The following is a 27271-nucleotide window of genomic DNA, read 5'->3' as shown; positions in this document are numbered from 1 at the left end:
CCTGCAAAAATTATGCGTGCTACGCTTCCTTGTTTGTTTACTTGTATATGTAATGCGCGCGTATTATAGATTCTTTTTAGTATTGACAGAAAGAAATCCAATAAAATTAAACATTGCGTGTAATATAGTCAATCTTTCTAAGATGTAATGAGGCCATCATAGAAAGGCAAGAAGTTCGTTTTTCAAAGTTACGAAACTGAAAATGTTTATTGTTGAAATATCCTGTGGTCTATGTTTTTCCTCATTTAAATAAATGTAATCTTTGATGTCCTTGAAATATCCTCCGTAGTCTTGTGCGTAAATTTCTGAAAAGCCTGTGGCTTCTGCAAGTTTACGTAAGTTTTGATCTATGGATTGTCGTTGTATGGTGTCCATTTTTGTGATTAGTTCTTGAAATTGTTGTGTACTGATGTCATGTTGAATGTATGATTGAGAGTATATACATATTGACTGTGTTTCATTGTTGGGGTTTCGGGCAATTGCTCTAATACTTATTTGTGAAAACTTCTTTAATGGTTGCATAAGTGTAGGATATGGTGTGAGAAGGTAATATTTATCTTCATCAAGATTTAATTGTACTACATTGGGGCTGTTTTCTGAACCACATGGGACGGCTGTATCCCAAAAATAAGTTCTGCGTGAGAGTGTGTAAACAAAATATACTTAATTTTTTTGATAGAATTTGGGAACTCTCTTATTACATATTTTATCTTCAAAAACATACCATGGTGATACTTTTCTGGTACAAGTGTAATACCATAGTATCTTTCCTTCTTAGTCAATAAAATTTTATCTTTTTCCTGATAATAAATATCCTGCATAAGGAATTTTCAATACTGCAAGTGCAAAAGATTGTAAAATTTGTGTTCTCTCAAGTTCGCATAAGTTATGTAGTGTTTCAAGTTCTGATAAAGACATTTCTTGAAAAATTCTACTTATTGTGTAGTTTAATTTCATGTCTGGGTGAATGTCATAATGGATTGCGCCAAAATAATTTTTGTTCATAAATGATAGTTCTTGTAAACGTGTACTGTCTTTGTCTTGTGGTTTAAATTTTCCAACAGTTCTTCCTCTGTTTTTTAGAAGATGTGCTGGTATGTATGAAATTTCGTCGTTAGTTGAAGCATGAGGTGTTACATGTTGTATGGTGATGTAATTTACCTGTATTCATGCCGAATCCTTGTTCAATTTAGACAAGAATTTCTGAATATTGTGTCTTATAAATTAGTGTGCTGTATTTACAAGCGATTTCTGTTTCTGGGTAAGTTTGGAAATGTGTCAGCTTGTTTTCGATATTGTGAATCTTTCTAAAGTTAAAACTATTTTGTCTGATTTTGTCTGAGTTTACTTCTTCAAACTGGATTGATTTAATGAAATATTTTTGTTGAAGTTTTATCATTCTATCGTGTATTTTTGCTACTTGAAATGTGGTACATGTGTTTACGTGGAACCAAACAATAGTTGCTTGTGTTCGTGTAGTGGGTTGGCAAAATCCTTGGTCAATTTTGCAAGGGAGTCGGGTTCCTTGTTAAATTATGGTGTCATTTTTTAAATCTCGTGTTAGTTGTACTTTTTCAAGTTTTATTTTCCAATCAAAAAACAATATTTCTTGATATCCTTAATTTTTAGTATCTGCTTTACAATTTGAGAGATTGTTTATTCCGGTATGTGGTGTCCAAATTTTTTCATGGAGATCATAAGTTATTTATCATATAACTTTATATGGCCTTGGTTTCTTTCAAGTTCAGCCTGATGTGCAGAGTCTGGGAAAACTTGAAAAGTTACTAATTTTCTGTTTGTGATTTTGTCTGATGAAAGTTTTAATCGGCTAAGTTCGTTTTTACAGCCGTCAGGGCTGAGATGTAAAAGTCTTTCGATATCACTTTGGTCGAAAGATTCATGATCTCGTCTATTTTTATTACCATTTGAGACTTGAGAACAATGTACTTTCTTTTCGGATGTAGCTGTGAATGTATATCCAGTTGTTAATGTTATAGCACGGACTTTTCAGTAAAGCGTATTGTTCATTTTCTTCACAATCATAATCTGTGACTAGTAAATCTTGAGGTCCGGTAAAATAAGGGTATGTTTGAGATATTTTGTTGTTGATTTGGTTGGGATGTACTTTGGATTGTGCTATTGGAAAGGTCTAGAGGATTTGATATTGGCGACTGAGGTATTTTGAATTAAATTCTGGGGTTTGAAAAATACTATTCCGTCTTGAATGTATAATTTGTCTATATGTTTCGAGCGTTTTTTTATTTTGGCCTAGGTGTCTTGAAATGTTAAGGTCTTGATGGAGAGGGGGGTATATTTTATAAACTGGTTCGTATTGTGGTTCGCTTAGAGGTGCTTGTTGAATTACTGGTTCTAAAGGTTCTGACAATCGTGCGTGTCTTTCTCAAATGTATATGTGTTGTCTTGAAAAGAAATGAGTGTTGATGATTGGGGATTATTTGTTTGACTATTTGTTGGTTTTTTTGAAGGTTCTTGGGATGTTGTTGGTGGGGACTGGTGTGGATGTTGTTGATTAGCAACTTTGGATAATTTGAAAAAAGGTGATTAAGTACGACGATATTTTATGTTAATTGTAATATTCTTCGATGAAAAGAATTAAGAGTATCGTTGCTAATCCAAAAATTATTATTGCCTTTTTTATGCATTTACATATTGTCATAATTAGGGATTTTAAAAATGTGAGAAATATCACAAAAAGTAGAAAACATCTTTTTTGCTGAATAGGTGTCGTAACATTTAGATAATTATTGAAATTTCGTACCTGAGGAGGTGGTCAAGGTTTTTTGCAAAATTAATGTAGGATTGAGCTATGGAATAGAAAATGATGAAAAAATTGCAAAAAATTATTAGGAGGAGTAAGATTTCTAGGGTATCAGCTATAAGGATTATACAATAAGGAGTTTGACAAAAATGAAATTATTGAAAAAAAATTAAAAGATTTTGTTGAATATGATTGACTGTTTGAGAAAGAAACATTGAAGAAATGTTTCTTTCTGTCGAATTATTTTTTTTTTATTTTTTGAGGCTAAATTCAAGTGTGGTCGGATTATTTTAACCTAATTTAACTTGTTTTCTTGACGGTAATTGATAGGGGAGGGTTGTAATATTGAGATTTTGTTTATTTCAGTTCTCAAATTTGAGCGGGTTGCTTATTTTTGGCCTGGAGGTCTTTGAGTTATAGTTAGAGATACGCTTGAAGGTTTTTATTTGACGGCTAAAGAAGTCGTGTCATAATTGAGTTGATGATTCCGAAAGGTTCTGATTGGTTAAAATTGAACTAGTTTGTTCAAGTGTTTTTCCGCATGGATATTGAGAAAATAAAAAACGGTCTTTAAAAGATATTTAGAGAAGTGAAAATGATAATTAATTTTAAAGTGGTTTCTGAAATTCAACTTTCTTTATTATTTTAGATTGAGGAATGAATGTTTTATAGTCTTTTCGGGGCTGATTTGACGTGGTGAAGATTGCCTATGTTGAGATTTTTCTTTTAGATCTTGTGGTATAGTTTTTTCTTCTAATTTTCGATTTTTTCTTTTTTTTTGAGATATCTTGTTATCTAACTCTTGCGATGTTTATTGTGTAATTTTTTTAAATTTTTTTTTGTTCTAAAGGTTTTTGAAAATTATTCCAATTAGTTTTTCGATTTGGATTGTTATCAGAGTGATCGTGAATAACCTTAAGTTCTGTAAAGGAATATAATTGAGTGAGCTCGCGAGGAGCGTATTCTTTTGGGTAGTAAGGTAAGAGATAGTTTTGGCGTTGAACTTTGGCGTTGTCTTGGCGTTGTCTTGGCGTTGTTTTGGCGTTGAACTTTGGCGTAGTTTTCGCGTTGTCTTTTTTGTTTGAATCTATATGTTTTTATGTTACTTCAGTGAGTTCGTCATTGATTTGATATGGTCTTTTTCGGAGTGGTTGTAAGTTTTTAGAAATTCCTTTTTGTGTTGTAAAATTTGGAATTAAAACGTATGTTCCGCTTTTTAAATTTGTAGCTGGTGTAAATCGAAAATTTATTTGGGAATTCAAATTTTGTTTTTGTATTAGTTTTTTGCTACTTTTTGATAAATTTCGTTATGATTATTATCTCTATTTCAAATCCATTCGGTATGTGTACCAGAAGCTAGTTTTAAAATTTGGGGATGATGAAAGTGATCTTCATCGTGTGTATGTAGTGGTAGATTATAACATATTGATTCTTTTGTGGGTTGACAATAACCTTGTGTGTTTTTTGAAGCATTTGCTGTGAATTTTATTGTTTTTTTTTGTGGTTTATGATTAAAAAAGATCTCATAGGGTGATAGTCCTTAAGTGGTTGTTATTTGTGAATTATAAGATAAGGCAAATAAGTTTACATCTATTGACCAATAACTATATTCTTGTAATGGACGGTTCGTTCCTTTGACTAGTTCATTAGTCCAAGGTGCATGAGATGTATGTGGTTTATGAATTCAGTGCGGTTAATCCGAACAAGGTTTTCGGTTAATCCGAATTTTGCTATCCAGTGTTCATAGAATTTAGTATATGCATAAAAAGCATTATAATGGGGTACTGGCTTAAGTGCTGAGTAGTGTGTAATTGCGTCGACTATAACCTTTATATATGAGTTTCCTTCTGAGGACGGTGATATTTGTCCTTTTTCCTTTTTTATCAAATGAGATTTTGTGATTAAAGTATAGACTTTGTCCTTTGAAATCGTGTTTTTCTGCAATATGATTTTAATTTGGGTATGGTTTATTTAAATGGCATGTAATGCAATCTTTGCAGAATCTTTGATTTAATCCAAATCGGTGCATTTGGAAAATAAAAAAATTGAGGATGTTTTTTGTGATCCTGAGTGTCCTTTAATGTGTAATGGTTGTGAAGTATGAAAAGCTAGAAGCATCATACTTAAAGGTAGGCAAGAAACTTTGAGATCAGTTGCTTGGTTTTCTAAAATATCTGTATTTTCGTTTATAGACGGGTTATTGAATTTTAAAATATCTAAGGAGTGTTTTACTTCCTAGAACTGTAATATCGGCTATAATTGGTTTGGTTTTTTTTTGTGCGAGATTTTAATTGTCTATTAACTGGGTCAAGGTTTTGATAATTCTTTAGTAACTCTAAGGTTATTTTTTCTGTGTTTGGTAGAAAAATTTTTTCAATGCCTATTTTTGATAGAGGTATTGTATCTAGAGGGTCATGGAGGTTAAAGACTTGACTTATTGTGTAGTTTGAATCATTGTTTGGTGGGACTGATAAATTTATATATCCAGTTGGGTTTTCCTTTTCTACTAAAGGGAACAGGTCTGTCTTGTACGATTGTTGTCCGATTGGTTTTTGTTGTGTATTGTTTTTAATCCATGATGAATATGGTATTGGTTTAAAGTGATTTACCTAGTAGATCTACTTCATATTGATTGTTTTGACAATCTAAGTATAGTGGGAAGTGCTGTAAATGGTTTATTTGTGATTGGTCAATGTCATTTCTTACTGCATGTTTGCATTGTAATCGTGGTGAAGTTTCATCTTTTGCAAGAAAATTTTTAATGTTTTGTGGTATGTCTACTGTTGTTTCTCTTGTTAATAATTCAGGTGGTGTATTTCTACTGAGAGTATCGGGTAATGCTGTCCATTACATGTAAGTTTGGGAATTTCATTAAAATTATTTGAAATCTATTAACACTATGGTTTGGATTTGATTTCTGTGTGAAAAGATAAATTATGAGATTATGATCTGTGAATAAAAATGTTGGAGGTTTTGATCCAAGTATTAAAAATTCATATTCTGTGAGGGTATGATTTATGGCTGTGCGTTCTCTCATAAGAGTAGAGAGTCTAAGTTCAGCTTGTTAAATATTCTTGAATTTGCTGAAATGAGGTTCATTTTATTTGTTCTATTGTGAGATTGTAATAATGCTGCGCCGATGCCAAAGCTGGAGGCGCTGCACATACCATAAAACGGTTGATCTGGATCTGGGAATGTGTTTGAGAATTGTTCTGATGTCCATTCAAAATTATTTTGTTGTCTAAGAATATTATAGAATGGTTTTAAGTATAATCGCACTTTATATGCTCATTTACTCAAAAAACTTAGCACTCCAAGAAATTCTTGTTTTTTCTTTTATTGGAAGGAGGTTAGAGTTTTTGAATTGCGTCTATGCGGGATTTTAATGGAGTTATAGTGTTTCTTTCTATAATGTATCCAAGGGATTTTACACGGGTCAGAAAAAAAATTTGATTTATTTGGTGCTGCTTTCATGTTTTTTTTTAGTAATACCTGGTGATATTTTTCTAAGACAGTCAACATTTCGTCTTTTGTTTGTGATTGCATGAAAATATCGTCTAAATATGTTTTTGCATTTTTGTTAAGTATGAATGGTCGAAAAAATTTGCTCATAAATGCTGAGAATGCTGCTGGTCCTATGGAAATTCCATAAAATAGTCTATTAAATTCGTATTAATGGTTTCCAATAACGAATTTTATTAAGCGTCGCGATTGTTCATCATTGAGTCGCATTTGATCATATGCGCTATTCATGTCTGCTGTTGTGAAGTATTTACCGTTTTTTTGTGCTAATTACTTGAATTGGTTCAATAGGCCAATGAAATTTAGATTCATCAATGAGTGAATTGAGGTATCTTGCATTTAGAACTATTTTCAATGATTCTCCTTTTCTAAAATTATAACGGAGTTGATAAATCTGTTGCCTTTTGGCTGTTCTTCTTTATTTACTGGGGAAATGATTTCATATTGTTCTAATACGTCCAAAATCTGTTAACTTTGTCTTGCAATTAGATTGAAATTTTACTTGCTCGTTGTTTTTTGAAAACTATATTAAGTAAATGTGGTGATGAGTTTACTTTTCCAAAATCAAATTTAGATGTTCCGTAAACTTTTGGGCATTTCAATAGTAAGTCGGCTAATTGTTCAAATTCTTTTTGTGTTAACTGAGAAAATTGAAAACTGAACGTTGTATGGAATTTTTGCTGTTCTGCTGTGTTTTTTTGTTATTTGAAATGTTGGTTTAAAGTAAAGTGTTTTTGTGAAATAATCTGTGCTGCGTTTTTGGTTGCTTATTATATTCTTTATCGATAGTTCTTCGTCAAGAATTGTTAAATGACATATATTTAATAGTTGTAAATTTTTATTCACTTTATATGCTACTTCTTTTGTGGGAGAAGTTGTTGCATTAGTTTCACATTAACCTAGGAGTCCTAGAGGTAAGGTTAATTTGTATGGAGAGTTGTTATATACATGTAAGGAAATCATATCTGAGTTTGAAGTTTTCATGTAATTAATAGATAAAATTGTTACTTCGAAAAATTTTTGAATTTGTCCGAATTCATGGTCAGACATATGGAGACGTTGTTTATTTTGTGCTTTATCATACTGATGAACTGGTTTGATTGAAAAGTTGTATACATAACCTGCTAATGGTTTCAGGTGTTTCCGTGTTTGGTTGTATATGGGGTAGAATTTGGAGAAAAATGGTGGCTGTTTGTTTGTTCTTGTGCTTAAACTTTTTATAGTTGGGATGTATTTAGTTATAAATGGGATTCTAATGATAATGTGTTTAATATCTGTGATACGGAAAGTTTGTTTAAATGGTTTATTAAATAGTCTATTTTGTTCCATTGTTCGAGTGCGAAGAAGGAAGAACTGGGTTTTTCTATAGTTTGTTAAGCTTGATCCTTGTGCTGTTGCTAGTCCGCTTGTTGTTTTCAAAAGTATTTATTTTAAATGTAAAGTTTTTATTTCATTCCATGTGGGAATGTGGATGATGTTTGATTCCGCTCTCGAAGCTATTAGAAAATCAATTTCACAGTCTGGTGTTTGAAAATTTTCGCTTTTGGGCTTTCTAAGAGAAGTGGGTTTGTCCGAATTTTTTATTTAGGTAATTGTGTTTTTTTATATATATATTGATAAATGTGATTTGTGCTTGAACCTTCTGTAGGTTTTTCTTCTGTAAGTTCCTCTACTATGTCAACTATTATTTCATTGTGATTTATAGGTCTTTCAAAGTAATTTAGGGGAAAATAATCATAATTTTGGAAGTAATATGATTCTATCGGCTGTTCGTATATAACTGGTTCGTAGTCAATTTCAATTTGAATCATGTTAATTGCAATTGTGTTCTCTGTTTCGCTTTCACTGTCTGTGAATTGCAATTATGTGCTTTCTCTGTTATCAATACCGGTGAGGGGGGTCTGTTATCAATACCGATGAGTTTCTTTAGTTGTTTGTACTTGATTTATTTGTCTTTGATGTTTAGATGTACTACTCCTATAGTGTTGCTGCGAATTTTGATAACTTGTGTTTTTCCTATGTGGTATTTGGGAATAATTTCTCTGTCTGTTTTGATAGTTGGAATTTCTGTTCTGTGAAATGTTACGTGATCTTTTGTGATAAATTTTTTAATTCGGTCTTTGATAGTTTGATCTATTATTTGAATAATCTCGTGATGTGTTATTTTGATATTGATTGTTTCTATCATTTGAATAATTTCGGTTTTTATCGTTGGAGTAACTTCTATTTCTATAATATGAGGAGTTTTTGAATAGTATCTATTTCGCCAATTTAAATGGAAACTGGATTTATCAAAGGAATATTTTGTTCTGTTTGAATTTGATCTTGAGTAATTTTTTCGATACTGATTATTTTGACTGTTCGAGTTTTTTGAATGATGGTCTACCTTTAAATTTTGGGTTTTTTTCTCGTAGATGTTTAACATTTCAGTAATGTTCTCTGATAATTCTGTATCGGAGTCATGAATCTGAATAATTTGCGAAGTAGTGGTTTAGATGCTGTTTACAAATTGTAATTTTAGATTTTCTATTTCTTTCATTTTTATTGTGATTTCTGCTTGTTCTAGTTTATCTACTAGTTTTCCAAAGTCTAAATCATTTTCTCGGATTGATGAAGGAGGCGATGTTCTCTTTTTATTGCTATTTTTGTAATTGAGGTGTTAGAGTCATTTTTAAAATTTCTGTCATTCTTGTATTTTTATAATCATGAGTACTGAGTGAATATGCTTTTCGGACTAGAGTTTCAATTCTTACTGCACGTTGTTTAATTGTTTCCTTGGGTAGTCTACGGAATTCGTTGCATAGAATTCTTTGATGTTGTTTGTTTTTTTTTCAGAATCAAACATTTTTGAAAATTCTTGTGTGAATCTTCTCCAATCTGATTTAATATCTATAGATAGAATTGAAAAACATTTTTGGGCTGCGCCATCAAGTGTAGTTTGGATTAAGGCTGTACGTCTATGTATCCAATTTTGTCAAGTGGCGTATTTATTGGTTCAGGTGTTATATTTAAAATTAAGTTTGCTGTGGCTGCATTTAAACAAACTTCTACAGAGTATTCAGGATCTGTACCTGTGAATACCATTAGTGGCTTATTTGATGATATTGAGGATCCACCCATTAGGTATGGAATCATAGTCATTTCTAGTGATTCTGCGGCGTTTGGTACTTGAGAGGTTGTCTTTTTGTTTTTTCATAATGTTGTAAATATTACGGCAGCGGAGTTTCGTTATGCATTTGAGTTGGTTGATAAGATTGTGTATTGACTGGAATCTGTGATTGAAAAATTTTATTGTATGATGTTGAATTATTTCTTGGTTGTCGTGCTTGTTCATTTTAGGTATATGGTGCGAAAATATCTGGTTCATCAATGTTGTGAGAGTGAGCTCTTTTGTTTGTATAGAATCGTTGATGATTCTCATTATAATATTCCTCATCTTCTGATGGAGAATAATGAGCTGTATAATAAGGGGATTGATTTGTAGTATAGTATTTTTTGTATTTTTTGTTTTGATGAAAAAATGGGTAATTTTTACTTTGATCGTGTAAAGATCGTGGTTGATCATTAAAAAAAACCGAGCTTCAAGTTGGTTGTTGTATATTTTGACTTTGTGAATGGGAATAGGTCTGAGTATTCATAATAGAAGATTTAGCTGTTTTTGAATGATGGTCTACCTTTAAATTTTGCGTTTTTCTCGTAGATGTTTAACATTTCAGTAATGTTCTCTGATAATTCTGTATCGGAGTCATGAATCTGAATAACTTGCGAAGTAGTGGTTTAGATGCTGTTTACAAATTGTAATTTTAGATTTTCTATTTCTTTCATTTTTATTGTGATTTCTGCTTGTTCTAGTTTATCTACTAGTTTTCCAAAGTCTAAATCATTTTCTCGGATTGATGAAGGAGGCGATGTTCTCTTTTATTGCTATTTTTGTAATTGAGGTGTTAGAGTCATTTTTAAAATTTCTGTCATTCTTGTATTTTTATAATCATGAGTACTGAGTGAATATGCTTTTCGGACTAGAGTTTCAATTCTTACTGCACGTTGTTTAATTGTTTCCTTGGGTAGTCTACGGAATTCGTTGCATAGAATTCTTTGATGTTGTTTGTTTTTTTTTCAGAATCAAACATTTTTGAAAATTCTTGTGTGAATCTTCTCCAATCTGATTTAATATCTATAGATAGAATTGAAAAACATTTTTGGGCTGCGCCATCAAGTGTAGTTTGGATTAAGGCTGTACGTCTATGTATCCAATTTTGTCAAGTGGCGTATTTATTGGTTCAGGTGTTATATTTAAAATTAAGTTTGCTGTGGCTGCATTTAAACAAACTTCTACAGAGTATTCAGGATCTGTACCTGTGAATACCATTAGTGGCTTAATTGATGATATTGAGGATCCACCCATTAGGTATGGAATCATAGTCATTTCTAGTGATTCTGCGGCGTTTGGTACTTGAGAGGTTGTCTTTTTGTTTTTTCATAATGTTGTAAATATTACGGCAGCGGAGTTTCGTTATGCATTTGAGTTGGTTGATAAGATTGTGTATTGACTGGAATCTGTGATTGAAAAATTTTATTGTATGATGTTGAATTATTTCTTGGTTGTCGTGCTTGTTCATTTTAGGTATATGGTGCGAAAATATCTGGTTCATCAATGTTGTGAGAGTGAGTTCTTTTGTTTGTATAGAATCGTTGATGATTCTGATTATATTATTCTTCATCTTCTGATGGAGAATAATGAGCTGTATAATAAGGGGATTGATTTGTAGTATAGTATTTGTATGTATTTTTTGTTTTGATGAAAAAATGGTTAATTTTCACTTTGATCGTGTAAAGATCGTGGTTGATCATTAAAAAATACTGAGCTTCAAGTTGGTTGTTGTATATTTTGACTTTGTAAATGGGAATAGGTCTGAGTATTCATAATAGAAGAATTTGCTGTTTTTGATTTCTTTACATAGTTAAAATTTTGTGGTGCAAATTTATTCCTATGTGATGTTCTTTGTTTATATGATGGTTTTGTTTCTGGTAGAATTGTTTGGTAATTCATTTGTGAATATTTTGAAGCAACATAGAGTTTTACTGTAGATTGTAGGGTTATTTGTGGCAATGTTGTGTTTTTATTTTTGGAGTTGTAAGGTTGGGATGAATAGGTGAAATACTTGGTTGTGCTGTTGTTGTTATAGTTTCAATTGTTTCTTCACTTACAAAATGTGATGGGATTTGTATATCTTGTTGTGAAAGGTTTTTTGTTCTGTTGTCTTGTTTAATAAAAGTGGAGTTTAAACTATTGTTTCCTGCTCTGTCAGGAAAGAATGAATTATAGTTTAAAGGTGTTGCGTCAATTGTAAGTGGGTATACTTTAACAAAAACTTTGTGAATAGAAATTGTGCTAAATGCTTGACTTGATATATCAGTTGTTATATTAATGAATGATTCGTGAGACCATTCAGGGTCCCAAATATAATCTGTTTGTTCTGCTAATATAGTTGAATATTATGAGTAAAATAATCAGTTATGAATCATGTTAATTTTTTTGTAGATTGTGTTTAGCGTTTTCTGTTATATCATTACTAGTTTGATTTTTACGGATTGCCTTTAATAATTTTGAAAAAATGTTGATTTCTTGTCTTACAATTGTGTGTTGAGAAGTTTGACTTGGTTAATCGCCTTTTGGTTCTTTCAACTCTAGTATAGAGAAATAGCTATAAATAAAAGAAAAAAATCGTTTGTGAGTAACGAGTTTGCTCTGTGTGAGTTTCGATGTTGTATATTTTTTATGTATTCTGTAAAAACTTTTGAGAATTCAATATCTATGTCATCTGTTTGAACTAGATGTTTTTTATGAAACGGGTTTATTGTGTATTTTCCATAATGTGATAAATTATTACATAGGCCTTTAAGATAGCGGTCAAAGAGTAGTCGTTTCATTACTACTTGAGGAAACTGGCTTGTACATGGGCTATCTCCTTTTTCGAATACACTTACGATTAAATTCTGGCAAAATTGTACCTGTCCTCTGGAGTTTTCTTCGAGGTTTTCTTCATTTCGAATCATTTCTGTGTCTTATTACTGTTAACGAGTAATTTTCAATATGTCTTATTGGTTGATTCCAATTATACAGACGTATTGCATTGTTTTTGTAGGACTTTTTTATTCTGCATTTTCCTTTTATCGATGCTGGTGACGTGGTTTCTGAGTCAGAAAAATATATATGACCGTAGTTTTGATGATTTTTATTAATTGAGTCTTTTAGATTGTGAAGTTCTTGTATTGAGCTTGTTTCTGATTCTGAGACTGCGTTTCTTCGTTTTGTAAATCGTTTTCTAGTAATTTGTTTTAGTTTGTTTATAGTTTTCTTTCTTAAGGTTTGTCTTTTTGTTCTTACATATCCTACTGTTTGTCTATGTGGTGTGGTTGCGAGGTTGTATCTTTCGTCATTGATTATACACTTGTGTAATACAATTGTTTGTTTGTTTCCTAAATTGTCTCTTGGCATAAGGTTTAGGATGATGGATGCAAATTGGGATTAGTGATTTCTAGTTTCTTAAACTGTTAGTTCTACTGATTTGTTGTGGTTAGCTTAACTTGCGGCATAAAAAGTCGGATTGGAGAGAAAAGCATATATCGATTCGTATGAATGATTTTTACTTTCTCATGAACAATTCTAAGTTTAGATAGAATTACTTAATCTTACTTAGGGGTTGTGATTTGTGATCAAGAGTTGGAGAATAAAAAAATCAAAATCCACATGGTTCAGGTATAATTAGAACACAAGTAGTTCATTAGATACTATTTTATGATTTACCAAAATTAAGTGTTTTTTAGCCTTGGTCGTTTAAGAGGGGGGAATCAAGTGAAAAATGAGTAACCGAAGTTTTTCACTGTTTATCTTAATTAGAATGGTTAGTTCTATGAAAAATTTCTATTAATTCTGGGTCGTCAAAAAGGGTTGGATTGTGAATCGACGTTTGAGGTCGTTAGACACTAATTAAATTTGGGAGGGGGAGAACAAAATAGTCCAATCTGATCCAAAGATAATCCTTGATGATCTGTTATTTCAGTGAAAATAATTTAAGTGAAAACAAGGATAGGCCTTGATAATTTTTAAATAAAGGTTTATATTAAGAAAGGGTTAAGGTTTTAGTTTTGATGATGTTAGTTTTTTGAAATTTGCTGTTATGTTTTAGTTGATGAAGCTGGGATGAAAAGATGATTTATTTAAGTTAATAAAACTAATAATTATGCTTTATACAAACTGATTTTTGTATTTTTTATTCGATAAATATTTTTATTCATGATGTTTTAAATTACTGCAGTTTTTTGAGGGCAACGACTAGTGTGTTTTTTATCTGTCGTTGTTGTATAATTTCTTAGTTTAGCGCCATGAATGTTTTTGAAGATTTTTCTTCAAAATTTTATGTCAGAAAATGAAAATTTAAATTTACTGCTGGAAGTATTCTAAATAAAAAAGTTTGTTCTGGTTTTTGTCGTACGATCATGAAATCGATTGGTGGGTTTCTTCCTAATCGTACATCGTTCCTTGTCCGAGGTCTTCTTGCAATACCAGGTTTTCTCATATTGTTTGGAAAATTGGCGGTGATCTGTTGAGTCGTAGAGACATTTCTACTAAATTTTTGTCAAATAACATTTTTGTAATGTTGAAATTGTCTAATTTTAATCTAATGTTTTGGTTATTGTTTCAAATCTAAGTTGGTTAAATTCTTATTCTAGACTTTTGGTCGCACCAGATGAGTTATGACCGTTTGGTTATACTCATAGAGTAGTTGAAGATAAGGTACATAGTCTGCTCGTCACGCTGTCTTATTTTCGGCCGGACAAATTCGTGCAACTTCTAAGTCTAATACCAATCTTAATCTTAGTTTTATATCTCCCAGTCTCAATAGATCTAGTGTATACTGGCTTGCGCGGGTCCGTTTCTTTGGAGAAGGCAACTGTATTCTAATTTTAGCTGAAATTGCTCTGGTGGTGAAACTACAAGTAGTTTCAGCACTTACACATAAGTGGGTTGTTAGTTGACGGAATATGATTGGTTAATTTTTAATATTTTATTGAGATTAAATATCTTAATAATAACCAATAACAAATTTCAGTTTAGATCTGGTTCCATTATTAATAGTTTAATGAATTATAATATAATAGTAAAAATTAATAAAATAATAAGTATAATTATAATATAAAAACAATACAATAGTAATCATAATATTAAAACTATAATTCTATTATAATATTTTAATGAATCCATTTCAACGAATTATAATCAATAGAAGGATCATAATCAATTTATTTCGAAAATTTTTCTGAAAGTTCCAAACACAACGTAGCATATTCAAAACTTGGCTAATTACATTTTACAGAGAAAATATATTTTTAGTTTCTCGTTTTTTTGCTGATTTTTTATTACTCTTCCTGATCCAATTTAGCTGCCTTTGCCATACCTCGTCCTTTGTGTTCCCTGCAGAATACAACCCCCTTCCCACGTATACAAACATCCCACCCCTCCCCCGCTGAAGCTTCCCATCAAGATTACTGCCTCCGCCCCCGTTTAATCCACGACCATCCCCCCTCGTTAAAATGGCTCGAAATGGCTACCAAAGCACCAAAAATGGGTTCAGTTTCCGGCATCGAGAATAGTTGGTAGACAGTTTGGAACAGTAGGTGTCGAGAACAGTATGGTGTCGCACTGATTTTAGCTTAAAACTGCTATTGTAAGCATTCGTTTTATCATAATGCAATTGAAGACACAACTAACGTATTCATGGGAATATTCTCGGGTTGACCAAAAGTCGCTGACTTAGAGCTTTTCTCATAAGAATCGTACAAAATCGTATAAAATTAGAAATTAAGAATGTTACAAAAAAAGAGTTTTTATTATAAAGTTGCAAGATACTTAATTGTCCCAAACTTGCCAAAAAGCCAATCTTTAAACCCCCGTAACCTTACGAAAAAAGATCACAGGTGAAATATCTGTTCAAATTTGAGCTCAGGACACCAATACCTTTTGAATGATCTAAAGAAATTCCGTCAAAAATGGCTAGTTAAAAAGTCGAAATTTGTCTGAAGAAAAAAAAACTCATCCCGAACACAAATATTCCGTGCTCTGAAATGATCATAACCAATATCTGAAAAATTTTACACGCACCAAAATGAAAAAGAAAACTTTTCGAAATTGATTTTCATCTGTTACTACGATATGAAAAATTTTCATTTTTTTCACATTTTTTTCTGAATTTTGAGAAAAAGTTGCTAGAAACTATTTTATAAAAAGATTTAAGATCGCAGAATTTTCCTGCAAATTTTATAAGAAGTTCTAAAAGAGGCAATTATAGCTTCATTTGACAACAGTTTATAAAAAATTTGTAGGGAAAATTACTCAGAGGGTTAGGAATATCAACCTCAAGCAGTTTAAAATTTTTTTGAACTCATACAATCCCTTCTTAATTGTAGACGAACAAGAAAAAATGTTTTCATCGGAAAACAATAAATGCAAACGCACTAAGTAAATGTGAAAAATAAATAGTACTCTTGTAAGATTTTATGGCAGTTTCGCATGGGAATAGTAATATAGCAGAGGTAGTTTGAGTAAGTGAAACACAAAATCGTTAGTTGCTATAAAGAATTGATGTTATGCTTATTGTTCCGACTTTCGATACGAAAGTAACGGAATGATTTGTGCTCGGGGTGGGTTTTTTTTCTTCAGACAAATTTCGACTTTTCAACTAGCCATTTTTTACGGAATTTTAAAAAATCATTCGAAAGGTATTGTTGTCCTGAGCTCAAATTTGAAAAGATATTTCACCTGTGATTATTTTTCGTAAAGTTAAGGGGTTTAAAGAATACCATTTTTGCTTATTTGGGACAATTAACGCGCGATATATTTCGCGCTATTAACGCGTAAGCTGAGACTTAATCCGTGTTAGAAATCGTTCCAAATTGGTTGAAAGAAGCTTATTTACCATAATTGATTTGCTACAAGGAGCGAGATCTATCCTTTTGTACTTTATATGGCGTGTGGGGGGATGATTTTAATTTAAAAAATTTAAATTAAAAATTTTTTTTTCATTTTGTTTAATTCAATTAATTTTTCTATGTTATTACTGTCCTTTAGACCTTAAAGGCAGTCGGAACATTCAGGGCCTTGCTCTAATACGAGCAGTCTTGTCCTAGATTTACCAGCACTTTGAAATACCCCTACTTATTGTCACATTGCCTATCAATCTACAGATGGTGGAATATTTTTGTCTGATAGTCAGTTAGATGTTTTTTTTGATAGCTCAAATGCGTTCAGTTGATTTGCTATCGATAAAGATGTAATTTTAGAAGTTTTTTGTCATTTTGAGCTACCTACAACAACTGCAGTCAAACCTTAAATCTCTAAAAAACGCCTCATCTCCTATGAGAAGGAAAAATATCAGTAGGTATTTTTCCAGACCTGGATGCGTGCAATGGACAAAACTTTTGTGGAAGCAATTCTGAATGTATCAATGTGCCTGGAGCATTTCATTGTCGATGCGATGATGGTTACTTTTCACAGTCTGGATCTAACAGCGATTGCACAGGTTAAATTTTTTTCAATGTCGTGAAAGAAATCTATATATTACTTTGCTTTTTTATAAGACGAGCTTAGGGGGTGTTTTTCACGAGAAAGTTAAGGTCCCCTTGCTGACAATAAGACAGCCTAGAACAATGCATTATCTGATGGAAACTATAAAATTTTTCAAATGTTTCTTCTGACGTGCTTAATTAAACGCCAGTTATTTTTGCGCGAGCACCTTTTATTAGGCAAAAGAACAAAAAGTAATTTTTGTAAATCTTGAAGCTGTTTTCCATTCTCCCCACAACAGTTTAACTTGTCCATTTTCTTAGTTGCTTTGCGTATTATCCCAGCTAAATTCGCGATGCATGAAAAACCAAGCTTTTCACAACAACTGTTTTGTTCGTCATCCAAAATTTCATTGCATTATGACAATAACATAGAAAAAGTTTCAAAATAGACTTTGAAAGAATGAAGGAAAGTGGAAAAAAAAACAATCTTGAAACATCAAATTTAAATCTTGATGCCTCAATACTTTGTGCTCGATTATCTTAAGGAAATTTTTTTGTAGTTGCTTACAATTCTGAAGAACAAAAATACTACAAACCCAAACCTCGGTCTTTTGTTCTAATGCCAAAATTTTTAAAGTACATTCAGACCGATTTAATTATTATGTGGTCTCATCTAGCAGCAGTCTATAAAATTTTTTGAAACAAGTTCTTATTCCGAGAATAATTTTTTCCAAACATCAAACCTACTAGGATTTTTCTTGAAATTAATGCTAATGGTTTGTTGATCGAAAAAAAAAACTTTTCTTAAAACTTTCGAATGTACTCTTCAAAAATTGGAATATGCTGTTTTTTAGAGAAAGCCTCCCCGAGGTTTGTGGGCAGAAAATATGGTAGACTGGGCCCAATTCCAGAAGAAAAAAAATTTTCAAGCTCATCCAAAAATGAAACCAACAGTTATTTAACGTTAATTGGGAAAAAATTGAAAAAAAAGCAGTAACAAAAAGCAGGAATTGATATTGATTTTCTCACTTTTCCACTTGCTCCCTCGTATTTGATTTTCAATTTGAAAAACAACCTTTACCTTCTTATAATGCACTGAAATTTCACAAGGTGAACAAGTTATCTGCTGTGAGCAGAATTGTTCTTCATAACTTCCTAATTTACCTCGTAACATGACCCATTCAGCTAAAATAATACAAAAAAAAATCAATGAAGAAAAAAGTTTTCGAAATCTCCTAAAGAAGGAAAAACATTGCTTTTTTTCCAGACGTGAATGAATGCAATGCACAGGGCGTTTGTGGAAGCAACTCTGAATGCACTAATGTTCCTGGAGCATTCAGTTGTCGATGCACCGATGGTTTTTTTTCACCCTCTGGAACTAACAACGATTGCACAGGTTAATTAATTTATCTACCATTTCTCAAAGAAACGCGAATCATTTGACAGAAATTAAAATTTTACGGTTTCATTTATTGGGATGAAATTTTGTCAGTACTTCTAAAAATGCTACATAAGGAAATTGGGTACTACGCTCAACCAGCCAATAATGTAGCAAAACCATGTATTATATGACACACCAAAAAATGGAATTTAGAATTCTAAAATTTCTGACATGAATAAACAGAAGCTGATATTTCTTTATACGCGGGCGTATTTTTTGCAGTCAAGTACGACAACAGTTCTCAATCGACTCCAATGAATCTTGAAATTGATCTTTTAAGTACGACAACAGTTCTCAATTGACTCCAATGAATCTTGAAATTGATCGTTTTTTTTATTTGGAATTTTTTTTCTGAATTCTTGTGAACGGTTTATAAATTTATCTGACTATGGTCCATAAACTTAGTTTTATTGTAAATTTCAATCAAGCAAACCATCACTTGAATACTCAAGAAACTTGGGTAGCTGCTCAGTTTTGTTTCGGGACAATCTTATTCAGAAACTTTTGCCACTGTAAATATTTAGACTATTTGTTTGTTTTGAGAGGGAATGTTCATATTGTCCGATCTAAAGTATTGTTTTTTTTGCGAAAATAATGGACGTTTTCTAACAATTTTGATTAAAAATATGTAATTCAAATTGGTACAAAAAGATATTTTGTTTACCTTACAGTAACCAAAAACTGCATCACCAGAACGAAGTTTTTTTTATGAATATGGACAACCATATTTTAAGTTTGATATAGATGTGAATGAATGCAGTGGAGCGGAAATTTGTGGAAGCAACTCTCAATGTACGAATGTACCGGGATCATATAACTGTCAGTGCCGGGAAGGCTTTTCTTCAAAAACTGGATCCAACCAAGATTGCACAGGTTCAAAATTGAGTTGATGTTTTCAAAAAATCGTGGCCCACCAACTTTGTGATCGAAAGTTTTTTGTTCGCCGGCATAGAACCAAAATCCTGAAAAAATAAGCAGCGTATGCAAAAATTGTTAATTTCCAGATCATCAGAAAGGATTGTAGTAGTGCATAATTTCTATAAGTGTTTTAAAAGGTAGAAATTTGTTTTTAATTAATATCGAGATTGCGACAATTGCCAAAGTGGACAGCTTTATGATAATTTGTATTGCACACGCGTAAAATATTATGCGCTCCACCTAATATTGAAATATTTCATTCTAAATTTTTTATAGCAAATGAGGGGCGCGGATCTAGAATTTTCTCGAAGGGTCGTATTTTCAAAACCTTTTCAAAAATTTTTTCGATCTTTTTTTAGGCCAACCAAAATGATTTTCGAACTCTCACAAAAATTAAAAGATTGCGTTCCTGCTAAAAATTTGGCGCCGCAGGCTAATTTTTGAAAAAATTGTCTAAAAAAGCGTTTTTCGACATTTTTTGAAAAAAATTTACCAAAAATTTGCGTTTTTTCGGCGCGTAAGAAACAGTGTATATTGGGGCCAAAGTTGCCCTTATCAAAATTTAGGATCCGTCAGCCAGATACCGATATCTCGAAATGGTACAAAAGGGGGACCCTTTGGGTCTGCAGGGGGTCAAATCCTTGAGGTCGGCAGGGGGTCGGCAGTGGGTCGGCAGGGGGTCGGCAGGGGGTCGGCAGGTTGGATGAATCGGAATAATCCGTTTTGTGTTTACTTATAAAATCAAGAATTAATTGCATGAAAAAATAGTATAAACACGTTCAATTGGTTCGGAAGAAAATTAAATCATGTTAATTGGCGAAATTAATGAATGTATTTGACATTATTGAGCCAACGCAAATATGGTGACAAAAAAAAGAATTTTATTTAACATTTGAAGAGAACATTGGTGTGTCTCGAGCAAAAAAAAACATTTCCTTTGTTATTCTTGAAATTATTTCTTTAATTCATGGTACTCACTTAACTCACTCTATGTCAGTTTTTCTTGAAGATATAAGCTTTTCTTTGTTTCCTATAAAATTTAACGTATTCTTGACAACTGATCAAATTATCAAAAATTTTCATAAAAATAAATGCTAACGGATATTTTAGTTAAATTTGCCTGTCAGATGACCACACGAGCAGCTGTATTGTAATTGAACTGATAGTATTCAAATAAAAAGTGAATATCTTGAATAGTTAGATTTTTTGTGTGTTCAGTAAAAAAACTTTTTATTTCGTCTGTGGTTTTAAACTGTATAAAATTTATCAATAAACGTTTTATAATATTTCAGTAAGGCTATTGTTAGATAATATTATTCTATCAGTTGGGAAAAAAAAGGACTGGACTTAGTGATCCATGAAAGTAGCACTTTTCTTGAATTCTAAAAAATAATTATTGATGCTTCATTACTTCAGGGATTGCATTTTAACATATAGTATTAATACTTTCTTTTAAAAAAACTTCGAGCTACTTTTTTTCACAGAAAAATTTTTATCTGAATTTTCTCTAAACAGATCTACTTTGAGTCACCGAATGCTTTGGTTTGTTTCCTTTTCTCGTAGATATTGACGAATGTGACAATGGAATTTGTGGCACTGCGAGTGCAGGACGTTGCATCAATTCTATTGGTGGATACCATTGCCATTGTAGCAAGGGGTATGATTTATCAACCCAGAGTTATGGAGGTGGCTGTGTGGGTAAGAAAATTAATTCAACATATCCCCCGGTGACTTTCATATCATACAATTCAAACAAAAAAAATGCCTCGAACAATTTCATAGGTGGATTCTTCAAAAAATTTCAGTATGGCTATTGATAGTTAATATTATTCCATCTGTTGGGAAAAATACCAGATTTAGCAATCCAGAAAAAGTTATATTTCTTGAATTCTGAAAAATTATCTGCGAGGCTTCAATTTTTACAAAAAAAACTATAATTATATTTCAGGAATTGCATTTTAACATATGGTAGGAATTGCATTTTAACATATGTTTTATCCAAATTTCCCTAAAAAAAGATCTACTTCGAATCGCCGAATACTGTGGGTTGTTGTTCCGATTTTCAAAGAAAGTGAGGAAGATTTATGCTTGGTGTGGTTTTTTATTCAGTCAATTTTCGACTTGTTAAGTAAACGTTTCCGACAAAATTTTTTATTCCATCTGAGAGATATTAGGATCCTTAGCTCAAACTTATCAATTTGATCGTTTTTCGTACAATTGAGGGCGTTTGATAATTGCTAGCTTTGTCCAATTTGGGATAACTAAAGTGCTATATATTGAGTATTATATCTCGCGTAAGAAGCGAATCAAGGCGTTCCAAATTGAACTGAGGCCAGCATTCGAAAGCTATTACCTTAATACGAGACGCGAAATACGCCCTTAGTATATTACAAAGCGTGTGGGGGAAGAAAAGACGAAATGAGGGAAAAGATGTTCCTTTTTTTCAACTATTCTGTCAATTATTCAACGTAAAAACCTTTCAATTGACCTTAAGAGCTGTCGGAACAATCAGGAATTTGCCCTGATATTCGAGCAGTCTTGTTTCCTTTTCTCGTAGATATTGATGAATGTGACAATGGAATATGCGGCAGTGCGAGTGCAGGGAGTTGCACCAATTCTATTGGTGGATATCAATGCCAATGCAGTGAGGGATATTCCTTATCGTCTGAGAGTTATGGAGGTGGCTGCGTAGGTAGGACAATTTGTTCAACAGATATTGGTCATTTTTTCCATCTTTTTATCTGAGGCATTTTTTGTAAAAAAACTGAATCTGATCTGTCCTTACATGAATAAAATAAATTAAAATGAAATTAAGCTGAAAAGTCAAATCATTCAAAACGTGAGTGAAAATTTAAGGGCACCATGAAGTTTCTCATGTTTTTTGTTGTAGCCATAAATTGCTATGAAATATCTGTAATTCTAACCAAAAAATAAATTAGCAAAACAAAACTTTTCGCTGTTGATGAAAAACCAGTTTTAAATTTTGAGCTAGTTGTGAATGTATTTAGTGTAGCAAAGTTTTTGAAAGCAACTCTTATGTACGATTGTATCGGAATAATTTTTTTGTCACCCGTACCCACCAATCTGTTCTGAGACAGGCAAGTTGTTATGACTGGTAATGGCATACCGACTGGTAATGGCATACCGATGTGTATACTAAATCTGGGTTTAACCAGGAACGCAAATCATAAAATGTTATCTTCTGGTTAATGGGTAATTGACTTTATGGGTATTAGAAATTGATCTTTCGTTTTTTTATTTGGAATTTTTTTTTCTGAATTCTTGTGAACGGTTTATAAATTTATCTGACTATGGTCCATAAACTTAGTTTTATTGTAAATTTCAATAAAGCAAACCATCACTTGAATACTCAAGAAACTTGGGTAGCTGATCAGTTTTGTTTCGGGACAATCTTATTCAGAATTTTTTGCCACTGTAAATATTTAGACTATTTGTTTGTTTTGAGAGGGAATGTTCATATTGTCCGATCTAAAGTATTGTTTTTTTTTGCAAAAATAATGGACGTTTTCTAACAATTTTGATTTAAAATATGCAATTCAAATTGGTACAAAAAGATATTTTGTTTACCTTACAGTAACCAAAAACTGCATCAACAGTACGAAGTTTTTTTATTAATATGGACAACCATATTTAACGTTTTATATAGATGTGAATGAATGCAGTGGAGTGGAAATTTGTGGAAGCAACTCTCAATGTACGAATGTACCGGGATCATATAACTGTCAGTGCCGGGAAGGCTTTTCTTCAAAAACGGGATCCAACCAAGATTGCACAGGTTCAAAATTGAGTTAATGTTTTCAAAAAATCGTGGCCCACCAACTTTGTGATCGAAAGTTTTTTGTTCGCCGGCATAGAACTAAAATCCTGAAAGAATACGCAGCGTATGCAAAAATGGTTAATTTAACCACCAGATCATCAGAAAGGATTGTAGTAGTGCATAATTTCTATAAGTGTTTTAAAAGGTAGAAATTTGTTTTTAATTATTATCGAGATTGCGACAATTGCCAAAGTGGACAGCTTTATGATAATTTGTATTGCACACGCGTAAAGTATTATGCACTCCACCTAATTTTGAAATATTTCATTCTATTGAAAACTTTTATAGCAAATGAGGGGCGGATCTAGAATTTTCTCGAAGGGTCGTATTTTCAAAACCTTTTCGAAAATTTTGTCGATCTTTTTTTACGCCAACCAAAATGATTTTCGAACTCTCACAAAAATTAAAAGATTCTGTTCCTGCTACAAATTTGGCGCCGCAGGATAATTTTTGAAAAATTTGTCTAAAAAAGCGTTTTTAGGCATTTTTTGAAAAAAAATTACCAAAAAGTTGCGTTTTTTCGGCGCGTAAGAAATAGTGTATATTGGCGCCAAAGTTGCCCTTATCAAAATTTAGGATCCGTCAGCCAGATACCGATATCTCGAAATGGTACAAAAGGGGGACCCTTTGGGTCGGCAGGGGTCAAATCCTTGAGATGAAGGCGTGCCCGCAAACTCCCTCCCTTAAATCCGCCATGATGAAGTTGGATGAATCGGAATAATTCGTTTTGTGTTTACTTATAAAATCAAGAATTAATTGCATGAAAAAATAGTATAAACACGTTCAATTGGTTTGGAAGAAATTTAAATCATGTCAAAAGGCGAAATTAATGAATGTATTTGAGATTATTGAGCCAACGCAAATATGGTGACAAAAAAATTTTTATTTAACATTTGAAGAGAACATTGGTGTATCTCGAGCAAAAAAAACATTTCCTTTGTTTTCTTGAAATTAATTCATTAATTCATGGTACTCACTTAACTCACTCTATGTCTGTTTTTCTTGAAGATATAAGCATTTCTTTGTTTCCTATAAAATTTAACGTATTCTTGACAACTGATCAAAATAACAAAAATTTTCATAAAAATAACCGCTAACGGATATTTTTGTTAAATTTGCCTGTCAGATGACCACACGAGCAGCTGTATTGTAATTGAACTGATAGTATTCAAATAAAAAGTGAATATCTTGAATTTTTTTGTCACCCGTACCCACCAATCTGTTCTGAGACAGGCAAGTTATTATGACTGGTAATGGCATACCGACTGGTAATGGCATACCGATTTGTATACTAAATCTGGGTTTAACCAGGAACGCAAATCATAAAATGTTATCTTCTGGTTAATGGGTAATTGACTTTATGGGTATTAGGAAAACTCTTCGATTTTTAAAATTTCATTGGACTTCTTGGTACTAGATTTTTTGTTGATTGGCACTAAATTGAAAGTCTAAACAAAATAGGAACGTTTAGAAATTGTCAAATACCCACAAGTCATGATAACGAATATCTTCATCTTCAAATTATTTGCTAACTTACAAAGTTTAAACTATTGGTGTAATAGACTTCTGTATCTCTTCTGATCAATTATATGTAACTCTTGTCAATAGTAAATTGATTTGTAGATAAGTCACCAAAAAAATAGGTCTGAGAATCTAAAAAAAACATTTACAACGAATTTAAATTTTTGTAAATGAAAAGCGAAGTTGAGTTTTTTGCTCGTCACCATATCCGTTTTTCAATCACCATTTATAGCAGATTGTAAAGAAATATCAGGGAAGTGAGTTTGTCTTTTTCGGCAGAAACGAAATGATCTGAGCAACAAAAGTTGCCACACTGAACTGTTGTGTGATTATCGATGTTGTATTTAAGTGCCCGCATCCAGTTTCAAGCGAAAATCGATTATATTACAATTTTAGTACCAGTCTTACTAAAATTGAGGAACAATCGATTTCAATCAATTATTAATCGATTATAATCTCTCTCTTTAAAATCAGTCATAATTAATTGTAATATATTATAATCGATTATAATCGATAATTTATTCATCTATTTTTTGATACATTTATAATCGATTATAATTGATTATAATCCATTACATTATTCATATTTCTAGTTCATTAGTTTTGCACAAAAATTCATTATAATCGCTCATAAATGATTATAATCCCTTTTGTTTGTCCACTTTGTCTTCGAACTTGCATCCTAGTAGCTTATATTTTATGCTTGTTGTAGATATTGGTCCCTATGGAAAATGAGAAAAATATTTTTAAGTTATTCCCATTAATTCAAATTTTTAATTTGTGATGCATATTTTAAGCTTTTTTAAACACTAAATTATCAGCAAACTGATTTAGGTTCAAGAGTAATTCGAAAGATTTTTTTTCATCTACCGCGGGAAACTTTCCACTCATTTGAAAGGATCTCTTTGAAACTTTTGTTTCGTGGTAAGACTTTGTGTTCAGATGAACCAAAGTGTTCAAGAGAACTCTCTTTTAGAGATTTTCTTATTGACACAAAAACAAAATCCATAAGATATAATTCGAATACAGTTCTGAATTGACAAAATCGTGGCAAAATAAGATTTTATAATCGATTATAATCGATTATAATTGATTTTGTGGTTTTTTTTGTAAGAACTTTAATTAATATTAACCGCTTATAAGCGATTATAATCTCTTGGAAAGTATCACGATTATAGTCAATCATAAATCCTTTAAACACTTAATTTTGGTAATTATAATCAGTTATAATTGTCAAAAAAAACATCATAATATTCCGATTATTAATAATCGATTATTTACGCCTAGACTTGGATGCGGGAATATCGCCAATTAAGTCTTGATGCATTCCTTAAAACTGATCATTTTAACATAATAAAAATAAATGCATACTAATATTTCAGTTAACTTCGGCTGTCAAGTTGACCAAAATATCAGTGCAAGTGTTATTGATATGGTAGAATTCAAAAACCAAATCTTGATTTTAGACTTTTCGAATGTCTTTTAGAATCTCTTTTAGAATGTTCAAAAATATAGCATGTAGTTCTTCAGCAGGGGCACAACAACGGTTCGCCGTGATAAGCTGTACAGCTCGTATGTTGGTCTTTTCCTTCGTGGATAAATAGTTTTAACTAAATGTCTCAAAACCTTTCGAAAAAATTGTTTTAAAAAAGTCAGTTGGAGGCTTTCGTTTTTTTTATAATGATTTTTTTAAATTTTGTTTTTCATTTTACTTTTTATTTCATGTTGTCCGCCAAGTTAAGTTATTGCTTTCAAATGCGTGTTTCATGTTATTTGAAAGGAGCCCTTTCGCCATGCGCCTCTCGACTAGAAAAATGTGCGGCCAATGAACGCACGTTTTGTGTGAAAGGAAATTTAGGAAAGCTAATCGGAAAAATATCAATTTGAGGGGCAAGACACGGAACTATTTTTCATCTCAGGGCAAAAGAAAATAGAGCAAAAACAATTTTGTATTTTTTCTCGACAAATGGTATCAGGAGAAATTAGAAGTGCTCCTCAAATGTTTTTTCGTTTTTTTTTTAAAAAACGTTGATTGATCTTAACCTCATCGATTGTGGATTTTCCGAACAATTCAAATTGAGTAAAATTTAGTCAAAAGAAAAGGCGAGATGAAAATTGATTTCATTTGTTTCGCAAATTCAATCAAAGATAATTGGCTGTTTTGTTTCAGATATCGACGAATGTCGAGAAGTTCCGCCCTCCACGGTATGTAATCGACGATTGTCTATAAGTTGCACTAACACGGAAGGAAGCTTCACCTGTACATGTGATGTTTGTCGCTCTAGGGGTTGTTTCCCCGTAGCAAACTGCAAAAACTTCTGAAAAAGAATCTATAAACTGCTTCTCAAGGCTCGAAGTTGAAACAATTAGCTTAGAGTTTTAAAGTTTTCAACTTACTCAATTCTGATATAACCTTCCTCATGTCATGAAAAATAAAATTCTGGTTTAAATTGAATGAAATAATTAATCCATTGTGAGTGCCGGTTGAAATAGAGAAAGTTCAATAAAAGTTTCAGTTGTAGTACTCGTTGGAAAAAATCAAAGGATGATTCGCCACGCATAAATAATTCGCGTACCGCTTTCAGGATTATGGATCAAATCAACAAAACGCGCAAAAACTAGTCCAGAGCACGGCCAAACTGACCGTTTTCAATCTCCCAAAACTTTGCAAAAATGATCGGAGGTA

General features: G+C 32.0%; 1 protein-coding gene across 2 annotated transcripts in view; it reads left to right on the top strand.

Moving 5' to 3' along the window:
- LOC134842077 (fibrillin-2-like) overlaps positions 1-27022 on the top strand; it is a gene marked incomplete at its 5' end in the record, with an annotated part of 60149 nt that extends 33127 nt beyond the window's left edge. The window contains 7 exon segments of one of the 2 annotated variants that reach the window (XM_063858235.1): positions 16753-16881; positions 18135-18263; positions 19053-19181; positions 20790-20924; positions 21784-21918; positions 22894-23022; positions 26756-27022. In XM_063858235.1, the coding sequence (XP_063714305.1) occupies positions 16753-16881; positions 18135-18263; positions 19053-19181; positions 20790-20924; positions 21784-21918; positions 22894-23022; positions 26756-26907 (938 nt within the window). 2 annotated transcript variants of the gene reach the window in all.
- Between the last annotated feature and the right edge of the window lie 249 nt (positions 27023-27271).

The sequence above is a fragment of the Symsagittifera roscoffensis genome, chromosome 3 (assembly GCF_963678635.1).
Source record: "Symsagittifera roscoffensis chromosome 3, txSymRosc1.1, whole genome shotgun sequence".
In the NCBI taxonomy this organism is placed as follows: Eukaryota; Metazoa; Xenacoelomorpha; order Acoela; family Convolutidae; genus Symsagittifera; species Symsagittifera roscoffensis.
The sequence above is the reverse complement of the archived record's forward strand: the minus strand, read 5'-3'. Positions and strand labels throughout refer to the sequence as shown.